This window comes from Coregonus lavaretus (assembly GCF_964263955.1).
Source record: "Coregonus lavaretus genome assembly, contig: HAP1_SCAFFOLD_742, whole genome shotgun sequence".
NCBI classification, from domain to species: domain Eukaryota; kingdom Metazoa; phylum Chordata; class Actinopteri; order Salmoniformes; family Salmonidae; genus Coregonus; species Coregonus lavaretus.
In genome coordinates, this window is record NW_028162195.1 from 183,243 (window position 1) to 207,388 (window position 24,146).

The 24,146-nt window shown below is 43.2% G+C and overlaps 1 protein-coding gene across 1 annotated transcript; it reads left to right on the plus strand.

The window, feature by feature from the left end:
- The first annotated feature begins 7,320 nt into the window (after positions 1-7,320).
- On the plus strand, positions 7,321-9,489 carry LOC311119480 (uncharacterized protein). Its single transcript, XM_084194162.1, has 4 exons — positions 7,321-7,495; positions 8,298-8,618; positions 8,807-8,944; positions 9,137-9,489. Exons 1-4 carry the CDS (start codon positions 7,348-7,350, stop codon positions 9,463-9,465), a joined length of 936 nt encoding a protein of 311 aa, XP_084050288.1. The 5' UTR covers positions 7,321-7,347; the 3' UTR covers positions 9,466-9,489.
- Positions 9,490-24,146: the final 14,657 nt, after the last annotated feature.

The following is a 24,146-nucleotide window of genomic DNA, read 5'->3' on the forward strand; positions in this document are numbered from 1 at the left end:
GAGACTCAATAATCGAAAAAATTACCTTCTCACAATGTGTCTCCTGGGTGATCATGGTGACTGGTATAGTGACTTCCGTAACAAACAGGGACCCTAACGGTCGACTATCAAGTGCTCGGATGGGGAGTGGAATGGATAGGGGAATCAATGGAATGCCTTGACGGCGTGCAAATGCTCTGTCCATAAAGTTCCCAGCTGCGCCTGAATCGACTAGCGCCTTACACTGGGGAACTACCATGTGATCGGGAAAGTGGATAGGTAGGGTACAGTGTGCAGCAGAGGGCTCTGAACAAGTGTGGGTTACTGTCCCTTCGTGCCACCAGAGTAGCACTGTCGCGGACTTCCTCCGCTCTCTCGGACGGCGGCTCCACCCAGCTCCATCAGCTCGGGATCCGAGTCATCCGGGGTGGAAATGGGCAGACCCCTACCAGAAAGTCCTCTGGCTGCCAGCAGGTTGTCCAAACGAATGGCCATGCCCACCAGTTTCGTAAAGGACAACATGGTGTCCCGGTAGGCTAGCTCCCGTCGGACGTCCTCCCGCAGATGGCACCGGAAATGGTAGATCAGGGCCCGTTCGTTCCACCCGGACCCCGCTGCCAGAGTCCGAAAATCCAACGCGAAGTCCTGCGCGGTCCTCGTCCCCTGCCTCAGGTGGACCAGCCTCTCGCCCGCCTCTCGACCCTCGATCACCTGATCGAAGAGCGCCCGAAAAAGGCGAGCGAACTCCCCGTAGTCCTCCAATGCGGCTCCTCCCTCGTTCCACACTGCATTGGCCCACTCCAGGGCTTTCCCACAGAGGCAGGAAACAAGGACTGACACCTTCTCCCGCTCCGATGGCGCCAGCCTGATGCTGGAGAAGTAAAGCTCCAGTTGGAGGAGGAATCCTTGGCAGAGCGCCGCTGTCCCATCAAACGCCCGTGGTCGGGATATCTGGATCCCTCCGGGTGCTGGGGTGTAGGTGGCTGGATCCGGTTGGCCAGCTGGTCTCGACAGATCGGGTCCTCTCCTCTCCAAGCATTGGACGACCTGAACAACCCGATCCATCGCTTCCCCCAAGCTGGCCAGCATCGTGGAATGCTCCTGGACTCGTGCCATGACTCCAGGCATGCGCTCTTCTCCCGCTGACTCCATAGCGGGTGGGTGATTCTGTGATAAGTGTGATGGAAGGAGTCAGGAGCAGGAGGGTAATCACCGAATACAGAGTTTATTCCTTAGTTACACAAAATACGCTGGAATAGCGACAAACGAAACAGGCACAGGGGAAACTATCTACCCTGGTAATACACTGTAACGGTATCTCCATACAATACATAGGCACAGGGGAAATATCTACCCTGGCAACAAAATGGTATGTGTAGCTCCACCGAGCTACACTACTCTCACATTCAAACGATCACCCACAAGGACAAGGGGGCAGAGGGAACACTTATACACAGACTAATTAGGGGATTAGAACCAGGTGTGTGTGATTGACAAGACAAGACAAATGTGATGATGATAATTGGGGCGGCAGTGGTTAGTAAGCCAGTGACGACGAACGCCGAAGCCTGCCCGAATAAGGAGGGGAGGCAGCCTCGGCGGAAGTCGTGACATTGTGGGTGTGTCGAGGCTAGGAGCCTCACTGGCCAATCAGAACGTGCTCCATGGCAAAATATGTGGTTGCTTGAAAGTTCAGTATTTACGGTCTTTTATGAATTGCCTTGGAGTCAACTCCAATTCCAATGTTAGTCCGTTATAGTTTGTTAAATGGCTTACAGAAACAAAATAACAAAATGTAGGTAACAACACATCTGCCACGCTGATCCTCAACACGGGGGCCCCTCAGGGGTGCGTGCTCTGTCCCCTCCTGTATTCCCTGTTCACCCATGACTGCAAGGCCAGGCACGACTCCAACTTAAAATCATTAAGTTTGCCGACGACACAACAGTGGAAGGCCTGATTACCGACAACGATGAGACAGCCTATAGGGAGGAGGTCAGAGACCTGGTCGTGTGGTGCCAGGATAACAACCTCTCCCTCAACGTGATCAAGACATCAAGACAAAGTATGTTGTGGCTTCTTGATTGTTCAGGCCGCATGGATGAGAACAAAGGAAGAAGGTGTGTCCTTTCTGGTTGAGTTGGGTGATTCCTCCTTTGTCAGGAGTTGGTGTCCTTATGCTTGTTGCTCTTCTCTGTTGGCTCCTTGCTTGAGTTGCAGAGGCTGTGCTCTAATAGTCATCTCCTTCTTTACTTGAAGAAGGAAACCTTAAATGTACCATTGAGGCTACAATAGCTCTTTAATGACTAAGTCTCCTTCTGAGACTGCTCTTCCGTCCCAATGTATGTACTGGATTACAGATGCTATTCCCTAAAAGGTACTTTCCCTAACTTATCAGTTCACCAGTTCTTGCCATTAAAGGCGAAGGTCCAGGACCTGTGGTCGGCCTACTGAGGATGGAGGTTCTTCTCCCTCCTCGAGAAAGGTCCAGTTTGAGAGGTCCAGCTTGAGAGGTCCAGCAGGATAAGCGGCTAACAGCTAAGAGAGTGAGGGGGAGACAGCAGAGTCCTTTTGTAGTCCTGTGAGGTCACATGGTATCAGACCTAGGAGTGAAGGGCCACTTTTATAAATCTTTGTCTTGGAGAGAGAGAAAAGGTCAACCAGTGAAAAACAAACACCATTGTAAATACAACCCATATTTATGTTGATTTATTTTCCCTTTTGTACACTAACTATTTGCACATCGTTACAACACTGTATATAGACATAATATGACATTTGGAAATGTCTTTATTATTTTGGAACTTTTGTGAGTGTAATATTTACTGTTAATTTTTTATTGTTTATTTCACTTTTGTTTATTATCTATTTCACTGGCTTTGGCAATGTAAACATATGTTTCCCATGTCAATAAAGCCACTTAAATTGAAATTGAATTGAATGGAAATTGAAGGAGCTTGGAGGAACTCAGTGGTCCATAACAGTTCAGCATTATGGACAGACAGTAATAGGATGTTCAACAAATCAAATCAAATGTTATTTGTCACATGCGCCGAATACAACAGGTGTAGATCTTACCGTGAAATGCTTACTTACAAGCCCTTAACCAACAATGCAGTTTTAAGAAAATAGAGTTAAGAAATGATTTACAAAATTAACTAAAGTAAAGGGGGGTACCATTAAAGTGACACGTCGCTACATATATAGAGAATTTGTATGTTTTCCACCAAGTCCTCCAACTAGGGGAAAGGGGCAAAAAATTAAGCTTCCCCAACACTGCTGACATTTGATATATAGGAAATAACATAAGTCAACATTAAGTGGAAAAACAATTTCACAAAATAAAGTGTTGAGAGTCATTAATAACATTTTGCAGAAAGCAGGACTAGCCAATTTTAAACAACGGAAGGGTGCTATAATGTGTGAAACTGATAAAAAAATAAGTATGTTTCATCTGTATACTAAACAGTTGGTCTGTGATAATCTGGCTAATGTTAACCACAACAAGTGACAGACTGTGCATCTCTCACAGGGCAGTTTCACAAAGGAAATCCTTGAGCTCGAGATAGACCTAACTATCCAGCTTTACAAATGGTGTAAATAGCACAACAGCATATGCAAATACTGGTTGCTTGCTTGGTTTACATTTAAAGTTGTTTATAAATGTGTCAATAACTATCTACAGTGGGGAAAAAAGTTTTTAGTCAGCCACCAATTGTGCAAGTTCTCCCACTTAAAAAGATAAGAGAGGCCTGTAATTTTTATCATAGGTACACGTCAACTATGACAGACAAATTGAGAACTTTTTTCTCCAGAAAATCACATTGTAGGATTTTTAATGAATTTATTTGCAAATCATGGTGGAAAATAAGTATTTGGTCACCTACAAACAAGCAAGATTTCTGGCTCTCACAGACCTGTAACTTCTTCTTTAAGAGGCTCCTCTGTCCTCCACTCGTTACCTGTATTAATGGCACCTGTTTGAACTTGTTATCAGTATAAAAGACACCTGTCCACAACCTCAAACAGTCACACACCAAACTCCACTATGGCCAAGACCAAAGAGCTGTCAAAGGACACCAGAAACAAAATTGTAGACCTGCACCAGGCTGGGAAGACTGAATCTGCAATAGGTAAGCAGCTTGGTTTGAAGAAATCAACTGTGGGAGCAATTATTAGGAAATGGAAGACATACAAGACCACTGATAATCTCCCTCGATCTGGGGCTCCACGCAAGATCTCACCCCGTGGGGTCAAAATGATCACAAGAACGGTGAGCAAAAATCCCAGAACCACACGGGGGGACCTAGTGAATGACCTGCAGAGAGCTGGGACCAAAGTAACAAAGCCTACCATCAGTAACACACTACGCCGCCAGGGACTCAAATCCTGCAGTGCCAGACGTGTCCCCCTGCTTAAGCCAGTACATGTCCAGGCCCGTCTGAAGTTTGCTAGAGTGCATTTGGATGATCCAGAAGAGGATTGGGAGAATGTCATATGGTCAGATGAAACCAAAATAGAACTTTTTGGTAAAAACTCAACTCGTCGCGTTTGGAGGACAAAGAATGCTGAGTAGCATCCAAAGACCACCATACCTACTGTGAAGCATGGGGGTGGAAACATCATTCTTTGGGGCTGTTTTTCTGCAAAGGGACCAGGACGACTGATCCGTGTAAAGGAAATAATGAATGGGGCCATGTATCGTGAGATTTTGAGTGAAAACCTCCTTCCATCAGCAAGGGCATTGAAAATGAAACGTGGCTGGGTCTTTCAGCATGACAATGATCCCAAACACACCGCCCGGGCAACGAAGGAGTGGCTTCGTAAGAAGCATTTCAAGGTCCTGGAGTGGCCTAGCCAGTCTCCAGATCTCAACCCCATAGAAAATCTTTGGAGGGAGTTGAAAGTCTGTGTTGCCCAGCGACAGCCCCAAAACATCACTGCTCTAGAGGAGATCTGCATGGAGGAATGGGCCAAAATACCAGCAACAGTGTGTGAAAACCTTGTGAAGACTTACAGAAAACGTTTGACCTGTGTCATTGCCAACAAAGGGTATATAACAAAGTATTGAGAAACTTTTGTTATTGACCAAATACTTATTTTCCACCATAATTTGCAAATAAATTCATTAAAAATCCTACAATGTGATTTTCTCGATTTTTTTTCCTGATTTTGTCTGTCATAGTTGACGTGTACCTATGATGAAAATTACAGGCCTCTCTCATCTTTTTAAGTGGGAGAACTTGCACAATTGGTGGCTGACTAAATACTTTTTCCCCCCACTGTATATATAGCTTACTAACATTTACAAATGTAACAATAACAATTCATAAATGGTGAGCAAACATATATTTAAAAAAAAATCTGCTTTTTTTACTGGACATTATTATAAGGCGTTATCCATTTAGAAATGGCAACCTCAGCAAATGTGTGTTTAATTGTATTGTTTTGGTTGTCTGTGTTTCTCCCAAACAGCTCATCAAATGGTGTTATCTACATTGGCAGGTAAGTGTTCATTTACATGTGAACACAAGTCTCAAAAAAGTTTTAAAATACTTTTAAAATGCTGTTAAAGGCCTCCTGAGTGGCGCAGCGGTCTAAGGCACTGCATCATAGTGCTAGAGGCGTCAGTACAGACCCCTGTTCTATCCCGGGCTGTATCGCAACCGGCCGTGATCGGGAGTCCCATAGGGCGGCGCACAATTGTCCCATCGACGTCCGGGTTAGGGTAGGGTTTGGCTGGGGGGGCTTTACTCCAGAGCGACTTACAGTTAGTGAGTGCATACATTTTTCAATGGTATTTCCTCCAACACATTGGTGCGGCTGGCTTCCGGGTTAAGCGAGCGTGTGTTAAGAAGCGCGGCTTGGCGGGTCATCTTTCGGAGGATGCATGACTCGGCCTTCGCCTCCCGAGCCGGTCGGGGAGTTGCAGCGATGAGACAAGATTGAAATTGGGGAGAAAAAGGGGAACAAAAAAAAAATGCTGTTAAAGTCCAAAAAGGTTAAGTAACACGTTTGTAACAACTTTTAATAGAACAGCTTTGACAATACTGGCTGTTTTTAATTGCTCATTAATCATTATTAATCATTTTTCCAATCATCTCATTTCCTCTTTGTGAGCTGGTGAAGAGATCAGGCTGGTCAATGGCACTAGTCTCTGCTCGGGGACAGTAGAGATTCTTTACAAGGGCCAGTGGGGAAGAGTGTGTGGTCAGAAGTGGGACGTAAACGATGCCAATGTGGTGTGTCGCCAGGTGGGCTGTGGAAGGACTGTGAGTGTCCAAGGTACTGCCCACGTAGGTCAGGGTAGTGGTGGCAGACCTACTTGGCTGGATGATGTTGGGTGTAACGGCAGTGAGAGCTCCCTCACAGAATGCTCACATGGAGGATTGAAACACCATGACTGTTTACAGTCTCAAGACGCCAGAGTTGTCTGCTCAGGTAAAAGTCCCTGGGTTGCTATTGTGGTTGATAAAAGTCAAATTACAGTTCATTATGCTTGTGTCAACTTGCCATTGATTTAGTTGAATGTGCTACTGAAATGCATTTATTTTCTCCTTAATTTTCTACTTTTCAAATTTTCTTTCATTCCTAGTTAAATCTAACGTCAGACTGGTCAATGGGAGTGACCTCTGCTCTGGGAGGGTGGAGGTCTATCAAATTGGTCACTGGCGAACCGTGTGTGATGACGTGTGGGACTTGAATGACACTGCTGTGGTGTGTAGACAGCTGGGCTGTGGGAGAGCTGATAGTGCCACAGAGAGGGCCTACTTTGGTCAGGGCAGTGGGTCCATTTGGCAGGATGATGTTGGCTGCTCTGGCAGTGAGTGCTCCATCACACAGTGCCCACACACAGGAGGAGGAACACATGACTGTAATCATGGTAACGACGCAGGTGTTATTTGTTCAGGTAAGGGAGTCTCTTTGCCTTGTCTAGACTAGAGTTTTATCAGGGTTTGGTTTGAATGGTTTGAATTGTGCAAAAAGGTCTCATCATAGAGAAAATCCTAAAAAGCATATTACTGCAGTATTATTGCCTGCTCTGCCACCTAGTGGAGAGTTGACCGTTGCAGAAATAATCTTAACCCAAGCCAGACTTGGTGATTTGTGACCAGATGGGGGCAGCCTAGAACAGAGCATGTGGCTAATACAGGATGAAGACCAGCAGATAGGTTGTGATTACTGTTGCCTCACTAAACTACCTGTATTTGACCAACAGGTGTTGTCTTGCAGAAGCCTTCACTCTCCACAGACCCGGCCTATTCTGCCTTCTTGCATGGAGAGGAGGTCCATCTCACCTGCACTCTTCCATCCTGTGTCCTCTGTAATGCTGTGGAATTCCTCTTCTATCTGAATAGAGACTCCATCATGTCCGTGACCGTTGGATCCTCACAGCCCAGGGCTACTTTAACAAAGTTTAAGATGGATGCTTCACACCAGGGCAGTTACCGCTGTCTCTACAGAACCCTCTCCAACGGCCAAGTCATCAGCTCCCCTTACAGCAACGTTACTAAAGGTGAGGTGGTAGTTGGGAAACAAGTGTTGCATAATCTACAGTGAGCTCCAAAAGTATTGGGAGAGTGACAAATGTTTTGTTTTGGCTCTGTACTACAGCACTTTAGATTAGAAAAGATACAATGACTGAGGTCAAAGTGCAGACTGTCAGCTTTAATTTGAGGGTATGTTCCTATAGAGTGGGCAAATCGTTTAGAAATTAAATACCAAAAGTATTGGGACAAATTCACTTATACAGTATGTTTATTAAAGTAGTCAAAAGTTTAGTAATTGGTCCCATATTCATAGCACGCAATGACTACATCAAACTTGTGACTCTACACATTTGTTGGATGCATTTGCTGTTTGCTTTGGTTGTGTTTCAGATTATTTTGTGGGGTATGATATTTTTGCGTCTAACTTTCTCACTCATCATTATTCACGATTTATTCAGGACTATCCGTAATCATGGTAGCACATTAATATAGAAATGTTTAGAAACATACTATATTCTTATTTACTATAAAAGTACATCCAAAATGACACAATACATTATTTACCATTCATTTCTATTGGGCACAAAATAATCTGAAACACAACCAAAGCAAATGCATCCAACAAATGTCTAGAGTCACAAGTTTGATGTAGTCATTGCGTGCTATGAATATGGGACCAAATACTAAACTCACTGTATTTTTTTATGATTCAGAGCCTTGATAGAGACAAGAGACTGACTACCTTGTCCATCGCACACACATTTCTCAGTTAGAAGGTATGAATATGGAATTACATTACTGTCAAATTGCTGTTTACTTTCTTTCCAGTGGTCCTGCTACAGCCCAACATCTCTCTCAGTCCTCCAAATGGAGGGATGTTTTGGGAACCTCAGGGGCCAGAGGTGATCAGGGGCCACAGCTTCTCCATCACCTGCTCCATTCAGCCACAGTATCCTGGAGGCCTCTTCTATCTGAATTTCTCTGGATCCAACAGAACTGAGACTACGCCAGCAGTCAACCACTCTGCCTCTTTCCACTTCCCTGTTGCAGAGTATAAAGACCAGGGGAAATACAGCTGCAGCTATGGAGTCAACGTCTCCACCCGGTTATTCAGGTCGGCTAATAGTGAACTAGCTGTCACCATTAGAGGTAAAATAACACATGCTTAAAAAAAAAAGTATTTAAAATAGCTTTTACGTGAGAGAAAAGTCATAGTATTGTAACATGACTTATCATCCTTCATATCACATTTTTGTTTGTTTTTATATTCTATTAATTTGCCATCTACAAGTCTTGACCTGTAGGTCTAAACCTTGAAATACCTACATTTTCTTCAGCATTCATGGTCCCCATCATTGTTTCTGGAGGGACTGGTGGGGTAGCACTGCTGTTTCTGCTTCTGCTTGTCATCTGTCTAGTCATCTTGAGGACAAGGAGGAGCAGAAAGCCATCTACAGAGACTGGCCAGAGAGAATGTAAGTGATATCACAATTATATAAACTCAAAGGCTGAATCTGAACTTGATTTAGGCCTTGAGCTTGAAAGGTTGAGAGAAAAGTTAAGCGGCATCTCAAAATACTTTTGTTGATATCATTTTGTTTGTAAATCTTTTCTATTCCCAGGAGTTTGCTGTTGGAAATATTAATGAGCAAATTGTTATACAACAGGTATTGACAACAGAGGGGAGGACCACGAAGAGGAAGAGGAAGAGGAAGAGGACTATGTCAATTTTGAAAACGACTGTTACGAGGGAGGTCTGGAAAGAGTGACGGGTGAAAAGAAGAATGGGAAGGAAAAAGGGCACAGCTATGGGAAATCAGAGGATGTCTATGACAACGAGCAGGGAAACATTCAAAGAAAGAGTGTTTGTGGGGGGTCTCATGAGAAAATGAACAGTGAACACGATGAAGAAGATTACGTTAATATCTCCGCTCAGGACAATTCTGTAACACAGGCAGGGGCGTCAGTTGGGTATAGCTCAAGACCAAAAATGTAAAAGAAGGCTACAAAAAAAGTAGACTAAAATCATTCCAATCCCGAGTAAAATGCAATGGCTATTTAGCGTATTGATTTGCTGGCTTTAGGACCATGTAGAAATTCGCTCGTAGAGAAGCTGCCAGCCTGTGTTAATTTCTGTCAGCATTGAGCAGAGACATTGCAAGACAGTTTGCTTGAGGTCATATATTTAGGCAGTGCGCCGATTGCTTTGAATTTGATGTGGCATTTGAACTTGGCCCCCTTGTAAGCCTTGCAGCCAGCTGTTTAATCCACCGGCAACTTATACATTGATGTCAGCATAGGCAGCGCATCCAAAAGGCTAGGGGAAGATTAGCTTCCCCTAAAGTCAATTGAATGAAATTTGCCAAAATAAGCTATATAATTACTTCTGCCTCATACAGAAATATATAACATCATTACAAATACTACACCACAGAGTATGATTTGACCACAGCGGTCATTAGCTTATTTGAAAAATGAGCTGTTGATTGTTTTAAGTGCTCAATTTGGGCAGCGCGCGTAAAATAGCTTACCAAATAGCTGATTGTTGAGTTGCATCAGTCACTGAAAAGCAATTTATAAAATTATTGACATGCGTTTTTCTGGATGTTTTTGTTGTTGTTCTGTCTCTCACTGTTCAAATAAACCTACCATTAAAATTATAGACTGATCATGTCTTTGTCAGTGGGCAAACATACAAAATCAGCAGGGGATCAAATATTTTTTTCCCTCACTGTAGCTACGTTCACATTGTTGAAGGATTATCTTCTCCGGCTAGCATGTGCTAACTAGCTAGGCTATTAGCCCAAGTGGCGAATGCTACCTACGTTTCACTTTGTTCTCGGATTAGCTGTTTTGTGGAGTCATGGAGCCTGCTACCCCTGCCCAAGGGGAACCGAGGACAAGGCTAGCTTTACAAACCGTAGCCCACGTGCTGGTTGCTAGCTACCTAACGCCTTCAATAGACTACCACGGCTATAGCATTTATACACAGTGCGTACTCCAGCTAGCCTGTTAACATATAGACTAATATGTTATAAATTGTGTTCTTACACTGGTACAGTTATGCCCTATGAGAGATGTACAACTGCGCATGTGCGAAAATAAAGAAAGGGCATTCCCGCGTTCTGGTTGAAACACCAACGATGAACATGTGTGTTTATTCCTCCGTTAAGTAAGCCGGTATTCCTGTCCTGAAGATGTCAGCACCAACAGGTTATGGGCCCAGGAGGGAACATGGAAGCCGATAGAATAGATTATGTTTCGACGGAGATGAAAAAAACTACGAGTTATGGGAGACGAAGTTTTTGGGGCACTTGCGTTTGCTAGGGCTAAAGGCCACCATATTGAGCGTGGATGAAGATGAAGAAGACGGAGAGAAAAATGAAGAAGCCTACGCCGAATTGATACAGGTTTTGGATGATAAAAGTATTTCCCTGATAATGAGAGAAGCAGCAGATGATGGGAGAAAAGCGTTGAAGATATTGAGGGAACATTATGCAGGTAAAGGGAAGCCACGTGTGATTAGCCTCTACACTGAGCTAACTTCTCTTCAGAAAGCTGCTGACGAAAGTGTTACGGATTATATCATTTGTGCTGAGACGGCTATTACAGCACTGAGGAATGCTGAAGAGACTTTAAGTGACGGGCTGTTGATTGCAATGATTCTGAAAGGTTTGCCCGAATCATTTAAGCCATTTGCCATCCACATAACACAGAGTGACGAGCCGACAACTTATGGCAAGTTCAAAACCAAGTTGAGGAGTGTCACGGTTTCGGCCGAGGCTGCTCCTCCTCCTGGTTCGGGCAGGCTTCGGCGTTCGCCGTCCCCGGAGTACTAGCTGCCACCGTTGAATGTTTCGTGGTGTGATTGCTTTGGTCTGTCTTGTACACCTGTGTCTGTTTGTGTTCTGATTACGTGTCCTATAAGTTCCCTGTTTGGTATTGGTTAGATTGTGTGTTGTTGTCTGCCTGTATTTTCGGAGCTGCGTTTTGACGCTCTGTTTGTTTGTTTAGTGTTTACGCATGGTTTACGTATTCACTCGCCTCTGTTTGTTTTCGAGGCCGTGTATTGTATTTAGCACTTTTGACTAGTAAAGTCTGTTGGACGAAGCCTCTGTGTCCTGCGCCTGACTCCTCCACCACATCCACATCGGTTCTACTGACAAGGAGCTATGAAAGCACCGAGAAGTTTAGCGCCATTTCCACTGACGACAACGTGATGAAGGCAAGTAACATTAAAGTTAGCTGGCCAAGAGGAAGAGATAAAGGGACTGAGATAACCTGCTTCAACTGTGGCCAGAAAGGGCACAAGGCCCGGGAATGTACCGTTACTGGAGAGCACAGAGAACGGAGACAGTGGTGTAGTTTTTGCAAGAGCTTCACTCATACTGATTCAAATTGCAGACGAAAAAGAAGAGACAATGTGAAACAAGCAACAGATGCTGAAGGCCAAACATTTGCATTCAAAATAAGTGACTGTCGGGTTCGTGGACTGAAACAAAAAGGGCTGATGGTTGATACGGGAGCAACGTCACATATAGTCACGGACATCGGGAAGTTTAAGGAGTTTGACGAGACTTTCAAACCGGAAAAACATTCCGTGGAGCTGGCTGACGGAACAAGAACGAATGGTGTCGCGGAGAGGAGAGGTGCAGCGGAGGTTTACCTGAGAGACAACACGGGTCGTCAGGTGAAAACAACGCTGACGAAGGCACTGTACGTGCCGTCGTTTCCACAGGACATTTTCTCTGTTAAAGCAGCGACAGCCAACGGAGCTTCAGTCAACTTTCGACAGGGGTGTAACAAGCTCATCCACAAGAACGGTACCACTTTTGACATCGAGGAGTACGATAGACTTTACTATCTTAACACTGTAAGTGATGAAAATGATGATGGATGTCATGGGTGCTATGATATTCACACATGGCACAAAATTCTTGGCCACTGTAATTTTGAGGATGTGTCAAAGTTAGAAAATGTGACAGAGGGAATGAAAATCACAGGTAAGATTGACAAATCTACCCTCAACTGTGAAATCTGCACACAGGGAAAATTTGTTCAGAGCAGAAACAGAGAGCCTGATGAAAAGGCAAAAGCAGCTCTTGAGCTTGTGCACACTGATTTGGCTGGCCCTATTGAGCCAGAGGCGAAAGATGGGTTTAGATATACTCTAGCATTTACGGATGATTATTCAGGGGCAGTTTTTGTTTATTTCCTAAAAGCAAAAAGTGATACTGTAAAAGCTACTGAGAAGTTTATTGCTGATGTGGCCCCTTATGGAAAAATAAAGTGTGTCAGGTCAGATAATGGCACAGAGTACACAGCCAAAGAGTTCCAGTCACTGCTCAGTAAGAATGCCATAAGACATGAAACTTCAGCTCCTTACTCACCCCATCAAAATGGGACCGCTGAGAGAAATTGGAGAACACTGTTTGAAATGGCAAGATGCATGCTACTTGAGAGCAACCTACCAAAGAAATTGTGGACATATGCTGTAATGACTGCTGCAGTAATTCGCAATAGGTGTTACAATAAGCGTGTAGGACAGACTCCACACTACATGTTTACTGGGAGAAAGCCTGATCTTTCAAAGATGAAAGAATTTGGATTTGTTTGCTATGCATACAGACAGAACAAGAAAAAGTTGGACTCAAGATGTGAAAAGGGTATTTTTGTCGGGTATGATAAAAATAGTCCAGCATACCTAGTCTACTACCCAGACACTGGAAAAGTTCTTAAAAACAGATTAGTCAAGTTCGTTACAAAAGGTGTAGTCGAACGCCAAACTCAGACAGATTTGGAAATGAGTGATGATCTTCATGGGGAGAGATTTCAATCCCCCATGACAAAAGCCAAGATGGCAGATCAAAATTCCGAAGAGACACACGATGTGCAAATCGAGACTTCAGATAGTCAGAGTCCACGCTATCCAGACAGAGAGAGGAAGAAGCCCCAGTACTTAAAAGACTATGAGTGTAAAGTGAAGTGTGATGACCAGATACCACCTAGTGTTGACTACTGCTACAGAGTAATGTGCAATGCACCACAAACCTTCAAAGAAGCAATGATTTCACCAAAATCAGAGATTTGGGCTACTGCTATGAAGGAGGAGATTGATTCACTTAGGGAAAATGATACATTCACATTGACCACACTGCCAGAGGGTAAAAATGCAGTGGGGGGCAGGTGGGTCTATGCGGTCAAAACAATTCAGATGAGACTGAGACATACAAGGCAAGATATGTTGCAAAGGGATATAGTCAAGTGGCAGGAATAGACTATAAGGAGACTTTTTCTCCAACTGCAAATATGACATCAGTACGTTGTTTGATGCAGCTAGCAGCTCAGTATGACTTAGAGTTACATCAGATGGATGTCAAAACAGCATATCTACATGCTCCTATTGACTGTGAAGTGTACATGGAGCAACCAGAGGGTTTTGAAGTCAGGTCAGATACAGGTGAGCAACTAGTCTGCAAACTGAACAAGTCACTGTACGGCCTGAAACAGTCAGGAAGGAACTGGAACAAAATGTTGCATGATCACCTTAGTGAAAATGGTTTTACACAGAACCCAGCTGATCGCTGTGTTTACAACAAACAAACTGCAACAGAAAGGATCATTTTGATAATTTGGGTCGATGATCTAATTATCGCTGCTAGTGATAGTGACTCACTCACAAGTGTAAAAGAAATGTTAAGTGAAAAATTTAAGATGAAAGATCTTGGGAGGCTTAGACATTTCTTAGGCATTGATTTTACACAAAGTGAAGGGAAAATAAAGATGAGCCAAACAAGGTACATAACCAAGATACTGGAAAGGTTTGGTATGTCAGACTGTAAAACAAGGTCAACACCATGTGAACAAAAAACAAACTTTGATGGTGATGGTGAACCTATTGATTCAAAAAGGTATTGTGAAGTGATAGGCAGCTTGATATATGTTATGACATGTACAAGACCGGATATCAGTTGGATTGTCAGCAAGCTGTCACAATACCTATCAGAACCAAAAGAGCAACACTGGATAACAGCTAAACATGTGTTGAGGTACTTGAAGGGGACAATGAATCAGGAGTTGTGTTACAAAAAGGGGGTGGAAAAACTCAACCTCGTAGCATATAGTGATGCTGATTGGGCAGCAGATCAAAGTGACAGACGAAGCATAACAGGGTATTGTTTTAGTTTAACTAAATGTGGAGCTGTTATTTCATGGAGGTCTAAGAAGCAGCCAACAGTAGCTTTATCTACATGTGAAGCAGAGTACATGGCACTGGCTGCTACTACACAAGAAAGTTTGTACCTTGTACAGTTATTGGGCCAGATGGATAGTGAGTGCCAATATGCACCAGTAACACTCTTTGAAGATAACCAAGGTGCAATTGCTCTGTCAAAGAACCCAGTATGTCGTCAGAGATGTAAACATGTTGACATCAGATATCATTTCATTCGATCTGCGCTCAGTGATGGCAAAATAAGTATTGAATATTGTCCAACGGCAGACATGGTTGCAGATGTTTTGACTAAACCTGTAACGAAGTTCAAAAATGAAAAATTCTTGGGTTATATGTTTGGAATGTAAACTGACATTTGTGAGATGTATAACTGTAAGCTAAATGTGTTGATAGTTAGGTTGAATACGACTTGTACAGTATAAGAGCAAGTGGGGGTGTTAACATATAGACTAATATGTTATAAATTGTGTTCTTACACTGGTACAGTTATTCCCTATGAGAGATGTACAACTGCGCATGTGCGAAAATAAAGAAAGGGCATTCCCGCGTTCTGGTTGAAACACCAACGATGAACATGTGTGTTTATTCCTCCGTTAAGTAAGCCGGTATTCCTGTCCTGAAGATGTCAGCACCAACATAGCCATTAGCCGTGAGTCACTTAATAAAATAGCTTACGCCTGTCAAGGCTAATTCCAGCAGGCACCCCTGGGTTAGCAGGCCTTTTCCACAAATTAGGGACGTAGGAAGAGTAACAGTGGCTTGACCACGGCCCAACCTTGACTAGAATTATGGCCAATGCTAAGGCAGGCACTCGAACCCCCTCGTTCTTTCTCTGGTTTTCCCACCTACCTGTTTAGTGTATCTAATGTTCACTTGTTTCGTTGGCTAAACTGACCTATTACACCTCAATGCTACTCGCACGGATTTCTTCAGCTAACGCCTTGCTAACTATAGCTAGTTTATTAGCCCACTGGGTGAACACTAGCTGGCTAACACAAATCCTCAAGGCTAAGCTTCAACTAGCACACTCATAACCCGGTTAGCAATATTTTTCTCCCGGAGTTATAATGGGCCCCCATACCCCATGGGACACAAACATAGCTCTCGCCCGAGTCCAGCGAGTTTTGTATGGTTTTTACCAAGTACCGGCCCATGCTAGCTTAAGCTATGCTACTAACCATCACGGCAAACACTAGCTAGCTAACCACCATCTAGCTATTGCTAGCTTGACTCTCATTTTGTAGTTCGCATAGCATTAAGTTGGTTTGTGATACTAACCGAACCGGTCCCACCATACGGAGATCCGGTCCACAAGACAGCCTGTAACAGGTTAGCTAACGCGGCAAGGATGGCTGTACCACTGCTAACCTATGCTGGGCGAAACCATCACAGGGCCTACCTCTGTCGTTTTTGTACTCATCAACTTTTCCGGCCCCACCTACTAGGTTCTCCGGTCCAAGAGACTCAAAACCAGGTTAGCTACTGCATCAAGACTAGCCTTGCTAACACCTGCCAGGCAGACCCGGATATCATGGCAACCTCAAGGCTCTGCATGAGGGAGAGGGTCAGTTCGCTAGTGCCAGTGCTAACTGAGAGACCAGTGACACAGCAGGCTGCAAACCCACAGTTATAGTCTCATAAACTACCTTGAATTGCTGACAGTGTTTCTTGCTCTGAGACACTTTCAACCCTCCCTTCGGAATTGTCACGTCTTGATCAGAATGGACAATACAACTATGGTGGCTTACATCAAAGCCAGGGTGGTACTCGTACCCTGCGCTTACTTATTCTGTGGAGCAGAGCACACCTACTGTCACTACGTGCGACTAATTTCCAGGGTGTACTGAACGTAGGAGTGGAATTATTTTCCAGATACTCCATCCCCAAGTGGTGAAACAGATCTGCGAGCGATGCGGTCAAGCATCCATAGATCTCTTTGCATCACACGAAAGCGTGCACTGGCCGCTTTTCTTCGCGCAAGTACGAGACTCACCCCTAGGGTGTACAAGCTGGCTGAGGGTGTTGACCGAGGGTGTTGCTTTATGCTTTTGTTCCCCTCATCCTCATACTCCCCACTCTAGCCAGTGAAGAAGGCGGCTCATCCCTCACCTTGGTATCCCCCCGATGGCCAGGCAAACTCTGGATAGCGGAGATCATTCCACGCACCACCTTTCCGTTCTACAGAAGAAGTGCGGCTCCACCGTTTGTGTCCAGTACGAACATTGGGCATATACAGTACTTGATAGAACGAGAGCTTTGTGCAAGAGCAACCAACTCTTTGTGTCCTGGGCACCTCCCTGCAAGGGGACGCTGCTCTCTCATCAACGGTTATCACATTGGATTGTCAAACCTATTATATTGGCCTATAATAGCAAGGGGCTATAGCCTCCAGAAGGCCTGAGGGCTCACTCTACCAGAGGTATGGCTACTTATTGGGCGCTGCTTAAGGGCATCTCCTTGAAGGAGATTTGCATTGCGGCTTGTTGGGCATCCCCTCATACGTTTATGAGGTTCTACCTACTAGACGTTACTGTGCATTCTTTGGCGCATACGGTTCTCAGTGTCGGGGCCTCTGAGTGTTAATACACTGAGACTACCTGGCTTCGGAGAGCATGTGAGAGACAGGAGTTGGCCATATCCCATTGTGAGAAATTAAAACGAATAATTGAAAGAGAATTTAAGGTTCCTTGGGTAACCCTGGTTCTCTGATATTATGAGTGAGCTATCTCACCACATTCCCCTACTTGCAAGAATGTGATGAAGTTTGACATGCTTGAGAATGACCAGAAGGCGGGCGAGTGGCTCTTTAGTATGAAGGGAGGGGCTCACCTCATTCACCACTCAACCTGTCGATCTCCGACAGGCGTATGTGATTGGTTCTTCGAGCTTCAAGAGATTTTGTGAATCCCTACTGTGAGATATCTCACTCATAATATCAGAGAACCGGGGTTACGCAAGTAACCTTAAAATTCCATACTGTATATTAAATTATTGTATTGCTTAATGTTTTGCTTTTTGTAGCCAATAAAAAAGGTTAGGTTTTGATGCACTAGATCAAAGTCCAAACTGTCTCTTTCTGTGTCTTTGATCAGTTCCAGTGTTGTTGAGGAGCTAGCATTATGTGTCAAACTGTTGGGTGATTGCACTGAACTGAACTGCATCCTCATTGCATGTTTTGGAGTTCCAATTTTATGTCTCCACTTCTTCTTAGGAGAGGAGTAGGTGTTCACCCAACGTGAGACGAGGTGCAACCAAAAAATTATAATAACGCTATTTTGAGCCTTTTCCTTCCTAATCCACTTACATATACCCCACTGGGAACACACTGGTTGAATCAACGTTGTTTCCACATAATTTCAATTAAATTACCAACATGTGGTCATCACACTTTTCACCAGAATGCTTGTCCCAGTTCTACTAGAGACATTTCAGAGATGAAGAACAGAATATGGAGAAGTATCCTTCTCTATCTGACATTTGGTTACTTTAATTTTCAAAATATCCAAGCTACTTTAATTTCAGTCAGAAAATATAAAAAACAGTGAACACTGCTTTGCTTGAAATTAATGTTTTTAAGTGATTTTGTATACAAGTACTCAGGAATAAATCCTATTTTAAGTTGAACAATGTGTATCAAATCATAATTAATTGATTTCAATGGTAGAGTAAAGATTTGTAAAGATTTGTCTCTCTGTTAGTAATGGGGAATAATTAATTGAGTGATTACTCCAAACAATACAGCACATCACCAGCCAATAGTCAAATGACCAATCAATGTTTGATAAAGGGGTTTATTTTCTCAATAGTATAATTGACTGAGAAGGAAATACTGACTTCTGCCAGATAATTGATATAGGCAATTGATAGTTGTATAGAATATTTATGAATACATTGAAATACAGTTTTAATTCTGAATCCAATATTCATTCAATTTAATTTCAAATAATGAAATACAAATACCTGTACATGTAACAAAAAATGCAATAATAATTAAATGTGTAATTCAATTTGTGCAATACAAATTCAAATTTTAAATGCATAAGTAAACAAATCTAAATGATTTAATTGAAATTCAATTTCTGTTAGCACTAATATCACTCCATACAGGGGTGTTAAAAAAACATGTTCTTAGAGAAGTGTGGTTGACAGGGTAAACGTGAAAGATGAACATTAGATTTGTGAAATAGTTACAACATTTAAAAAACAGACATTGCATCTCAAATACTGAACTGTACATATTTCTAGAATCTGAAAATGTATAGAGAAGTAAAGGTCACATCTCTGACTGAGTTCAGAACAAGATGACCTCTCAAATAACATGCTTCTTGAAAAAAAAGTGAATTGATGCATGTGATAGATTCATTTGGCTGCTGGCTCTTCTTCAGTTTTGTCTTGCTGTGGGCATCAAGTTTTTTCAGCTGTACATTTATGGGCAGCTATAATATTTTGAGTCATCAGCCCGTTTATACCTGCCAACATGGGTCCTTTGTCTGTGAGCACTAAAGGGCAATTCCACCACTTTCAACTTCATATTCATCATCTCCAGCATCTATCGCTAAAAAGATAAGAAGAAAGGTCCCAAAATAATGTGTCTCTGTGACATCACAGGATAGGATAAAAAAAGAAAAAATGTATTTTCAAAACCTGCAACAAGTTTCTAGCCCATGGGAGTGTATTTTCTTGCTGATGATGTCATCAGGTAAAATATTTTTACAAAACTTAGAAATGTGCTTTTTTCACATATGTTGACCATGGTATTGTGCTGGAGATAATGACAATGAGGTTGAACAGTGGTGAAGTTGCCATTTATGTGGCTTTAGCTGTACCTTTAATATATGGGCATTTTCTGACATTGATTACCACAAAAGTCATTACTTTGTTTTTCGTCATTAGTTTATCTACTGAATGTGCCTTTGTCTACTGGTAAGCAAATCTCCTATGCTTATGGTCATGGCAATTCCTTTTTTTCCCATTGAGTGAAAAACGTATATAGCATAATTTTGACATAAAAGTATGGTGAACTCACCAGATACATTCATCGAGTCGTTAAAGGGCAACTCTGCCACCTTTCAACTCCATATTCATTATCTCCAGCGTCAAACCAGTGTCTACAGTGCATTCAGAAAGTATTCAGAACACTTACGTTTTTCCACATTTTGTTACGTTAAATTACATTTAAAAAATTCCTCTGCAATCTACACACAATACCCCATAATGACAAAGTGAAATTGTAGGAAATGTATTAAAAATAAAACATAAATACCTTATTTACAAAAGTATTCAGACCCTTTGCTATGAGACTAGAAATTGAGTTCAGGTGCATCCTGTTTCCATTGATCATCCTTGTGATGTTTCTACAACTTGACTGGAGACATGATTTGGAAAGGCACACACCTGTCTATATAAGGTTCCACAGTTGACAGTGCATGTCAGTGCAAAAACCAAGCCATGAGGTCGAAGGAATTGCTGTAGAGCTCAGAGACAGGATTGTTGTGAAGGCTGATCTGGGGAAGGATACCAAAAAATGACTGCAGTATGGAAGGTCCCCAAGAACACAGTGGCCTCCGTCATTCTTAAATGGAAGAAGTTTGGAACCACCAAGACTCTTCCTAGACCTGGCGGCCCGGCCAAACTGAGCAATCAGGGGAGAAGGGCCTTGGTCAGGGAGGTGACCAAGAACCTGATGGTTACTCTGACAGAGCTCTAGACTTCCTCTGTGGAGATGGGAGAACCTTCCAGAAGGACAACCATCTCTGCAGCATCCCACCAATCAGGTCTTTATGGTAGAGTGGCCAGAGGTCACTCCTCATTAAAGGCACATGACAGCACGCTTGGAGTTTGCCAAAAGGCACCTAAAGGACTCTCAGATCATGAGAAACAAGGTTCTCTGGTCTGGTGAAACCAAGATTGAACACTTTGGTCTGAATGCCAAGCGTTACCTCTGGAGGAAACCTGGCACCATCCCTACGGTGAAGTATGGTGGTTGCAGCATCATGCTGTGGGGATGTTTTTCAGCGGCAGGAACTGGGAGACTAGTCAGGATCGAGGGAAAGATGAACGGAGCAATGTACAGAGAGATCCTTGATGAAAACCTGCTCCAGAGCGCTCAGGACCTCAGACTGGGGCGAAGGTTCACCTTCCAACAGGACAATGACCCTAAGCACACAGCCAAGACAATGCAGGCGTGGCTTTGGGACAAGTCTCTGAATGTCCTTGATTGGCCCAGCCAGAGCCCGGACTTGAACCCGATTGAACATCTCTGGAGAGATTTGAAAATAGCTGTGCAGCAACACTCCCCATCCAACCTGACAGAGCTTGAGAGGATCTGCAGAGAAGAATGGGAGAAACTCCCCAAATACAGGTGAGCCAAGCTTGTAGCGTCATACCCAAGAAGACTCGAGGCTGTAATCACTGCCAAAGTTGCTTCAACAAAGTACTGAGTAAAGGGTCTGAATACTTATGTAAATGTGATATTTCTAAAAACCTGTGTTTGCTTTGTCATTATGGGGTATTGTGTGTAGATTGATGAGGGAAAAAATACAATTTAATCAATATCAGAATAAGGCTGTAGTGTATCAAAATGTGGAAAAGGTCAAGGGGTCTGAATACTTTCCGAATGCACTGTATGTCTATATCGTATGTCATGTATTTGAAGATAAATATTTAGTGTTTTACATACAACATTTTGCTGTAGTGGCAGAACCTTGTGGAACATAACACCTGTCTTGACCCTCTCTCTCTTCTTCTCCCTGCCTCCCTCTACTCCTCCAGGAGTGGAGTGAGTGATCACTCTCTGAAGATGGAGATCGCAGGCTCCATGCCCCCTCTCATCCAGGAGATGCGTAAAACTCAGAGGGTCTGGAGGGCCAGGGGGCCGCTCCAGCAAAGGAGGGGCTCCACCAGGCAGCTGCTCAGCCTGTCCCCCAGCTCAGCCCGCAGCAGTCCGCCTGCACCCTCCCCTTAGACGGGGGTCCACTGCCACCCCCCAGGCAGAGACAGCCAGAAGGCATGACTACAGACGGAGCCAGCTAACTGACAGACTCCCAAACTGTGACAAACCAGGCCATAGTAGAGTGGGGTTAGGAAGAGGGCCAAGCCTGGGCCCAACCAGGACGGACTTTGACACTTTTAGGGCACATGCAGGCCTTAATGGACAGACAGCCGTCCCCCGTCCTCCCACTCCCCTTTTCTCAGCCCCCGGACCGGGTGCCAAAAAGGGCCTATCCCCCCCCCCCACAACACAACAGCACTGCCTCTGTAAGTCTGTTTCACAGTATCAGCACCTCTCTATTTCTTTATCTATCACAACAACGCAACTGCCTCTGTTTAAACACTATCAGTATTTATCGGTCTGTCATTCCGTACTCTTGTGACACATCCGAGTACCTAGCTATTCCCTAGCCTTGCCCTAGATCAGTTTCTGCTGTCTTGCCAATTCATGACAATGAAATAGGAGTTGTCAAGACAGCACAAACTGATCTGGGATCAGGCTAGCTATTCCACCACCTCTAACCAGACTAGTGTAACCTTCCTACCACAGGAGGTTGGTGGCACCTTAATTGGGGAGAATGGGCTCGTGGTATTGACTGGAGCGGAATGAGTGGTATGGTATCAAATACATCAAACAGATGGTTTCCAGGTGTTTGATGCCATTGCATTTGCACCGTTCCAGACATTATTATTAGCCGTTCTCTCCACAGCAGCCTCCTGTGCTACCTACCCATCTCCTTTCCAATGCGTCTACTGTTCAGTAGGAGTGGATCTGTCCTTCACAATGGATCGAACGCTGCTCGTGGCCAACCTCACTGCAGCCAGTATCACAACGCACAACTGTTTTTTTCCTGCACTCTCACTTGTAATGAAATCAGATGCACAACCACCATTTGAGGATAAAGTACATAAATAACTGTTTTGATTATGTCAGATCATTGGACGAAGAGAATAACATTTATTAAAGAACCCTGTTTGTGTGTGTTTTTAAATGTTTCTTAACTGGGGGTGGGTCCACCATTAGGCTGAAAAGAAGATTGTGGTGGGACTTTAAGAGCAGTATTTCATTGGGCCTGGGACTATAGCAGGTCACGTTACAAGAACAAATACAAAGTTCAGAGACCCTTTAAGGGTTATACTACAATTTATGTTTGGGAGGGGGGGGTTATTTTTTAGGGTCTGTGCATTTATTATTGGCCCCTCAGTCTAGTTTAGAGCATATATGTAGCTCAATCGTCGTGTTTTATGGGTCTCATATTCTTGTTTAAAAAAAAAATGTTAATGGTGTTTGTGGCATTGAGCTCAGTGTTGTGTGCAGGCGCAGTTTAGTGGAATTGGTGGCCAGACCAGAGACTAACCACATTAGTGGGCCAGGATTTCCTGTTTTGTGACAGTGTACCGCTCTTCTCTGTCATTGTAACTCTGGTACCGGAAAGTGTGTAGAAGATCACACATTGGTTTCTTGTCCATGGAGGTAGCATTGCCAGAACATGGTAATTTAACTCTCAATTTTGCTTAATCAGAATTTTAGTTTTGCTCATCCATTGTATTGTAACTTTACCCCAGAGGTAAATATTACAATAATTTACTGGCAAGTGTTGGCGATAATCATATCTGATATTGGAGGGCATTACAAGGATCATGATGGGGACAATTCTACTCTCTATGGCATTAGGTGTTTCTTTGTGTATTACAGTAACTAAGTTTTCATAAAGTAAGGTCTTTCAAGTGCCTTACATGAACAACAATAGACTCTATATATAGATCGGTATCGGTTGTCTCTGTGACTCCTGCTTTATCCAAGTACAGTATGATATTGTCTCTGTCTAGTGTAGCCTTGTTTCAATTGGCTATGATTTATATATTGGATATACTAATGTCTGCAATGCAATTTTTACAGGCTAATTTGTGGATTCTGGTATCCATGAACGTTGCTAACAAATGACTTGTTACAGAGAGTCACAAAATCGAACTAACCTAGAACAAAGGACTCATTCCCATTCCCAGTTCTCATTACCACTTTCTAGTCTCACACAGTGGTGGAGAAAGTACCCAATTGTCATACTTGAGTATAAGTAAAGATACCTTAACAGAAAATGACTCAAGTAAAATTGGAAGTCACCCAGTAAAATACTACTTGAGTAAAAATATAAAAGTATTTTATTTTAAATATACTTAAGTATCAAAAGTAAACGTAATTTCAAAAAAATTATACAGTGCCTTCGGAAAGTATTCAGACCCGTTGACTTTTTCCACATTTTGTTACATTACAGCCTTATTCTAAAATTGATTAAATTGTGTTTTTTCCCTCATCAATCTACACACAATACCCCATAATGACAAAGCAAAAACAGGTTTTTAGAAATGTTTGAAAATGTATTAAAACTAAAAAACAGATATCACATTTACATAAGTATTCGGACCCTTTACTTAGTACTTTGCTGAAGCACCTT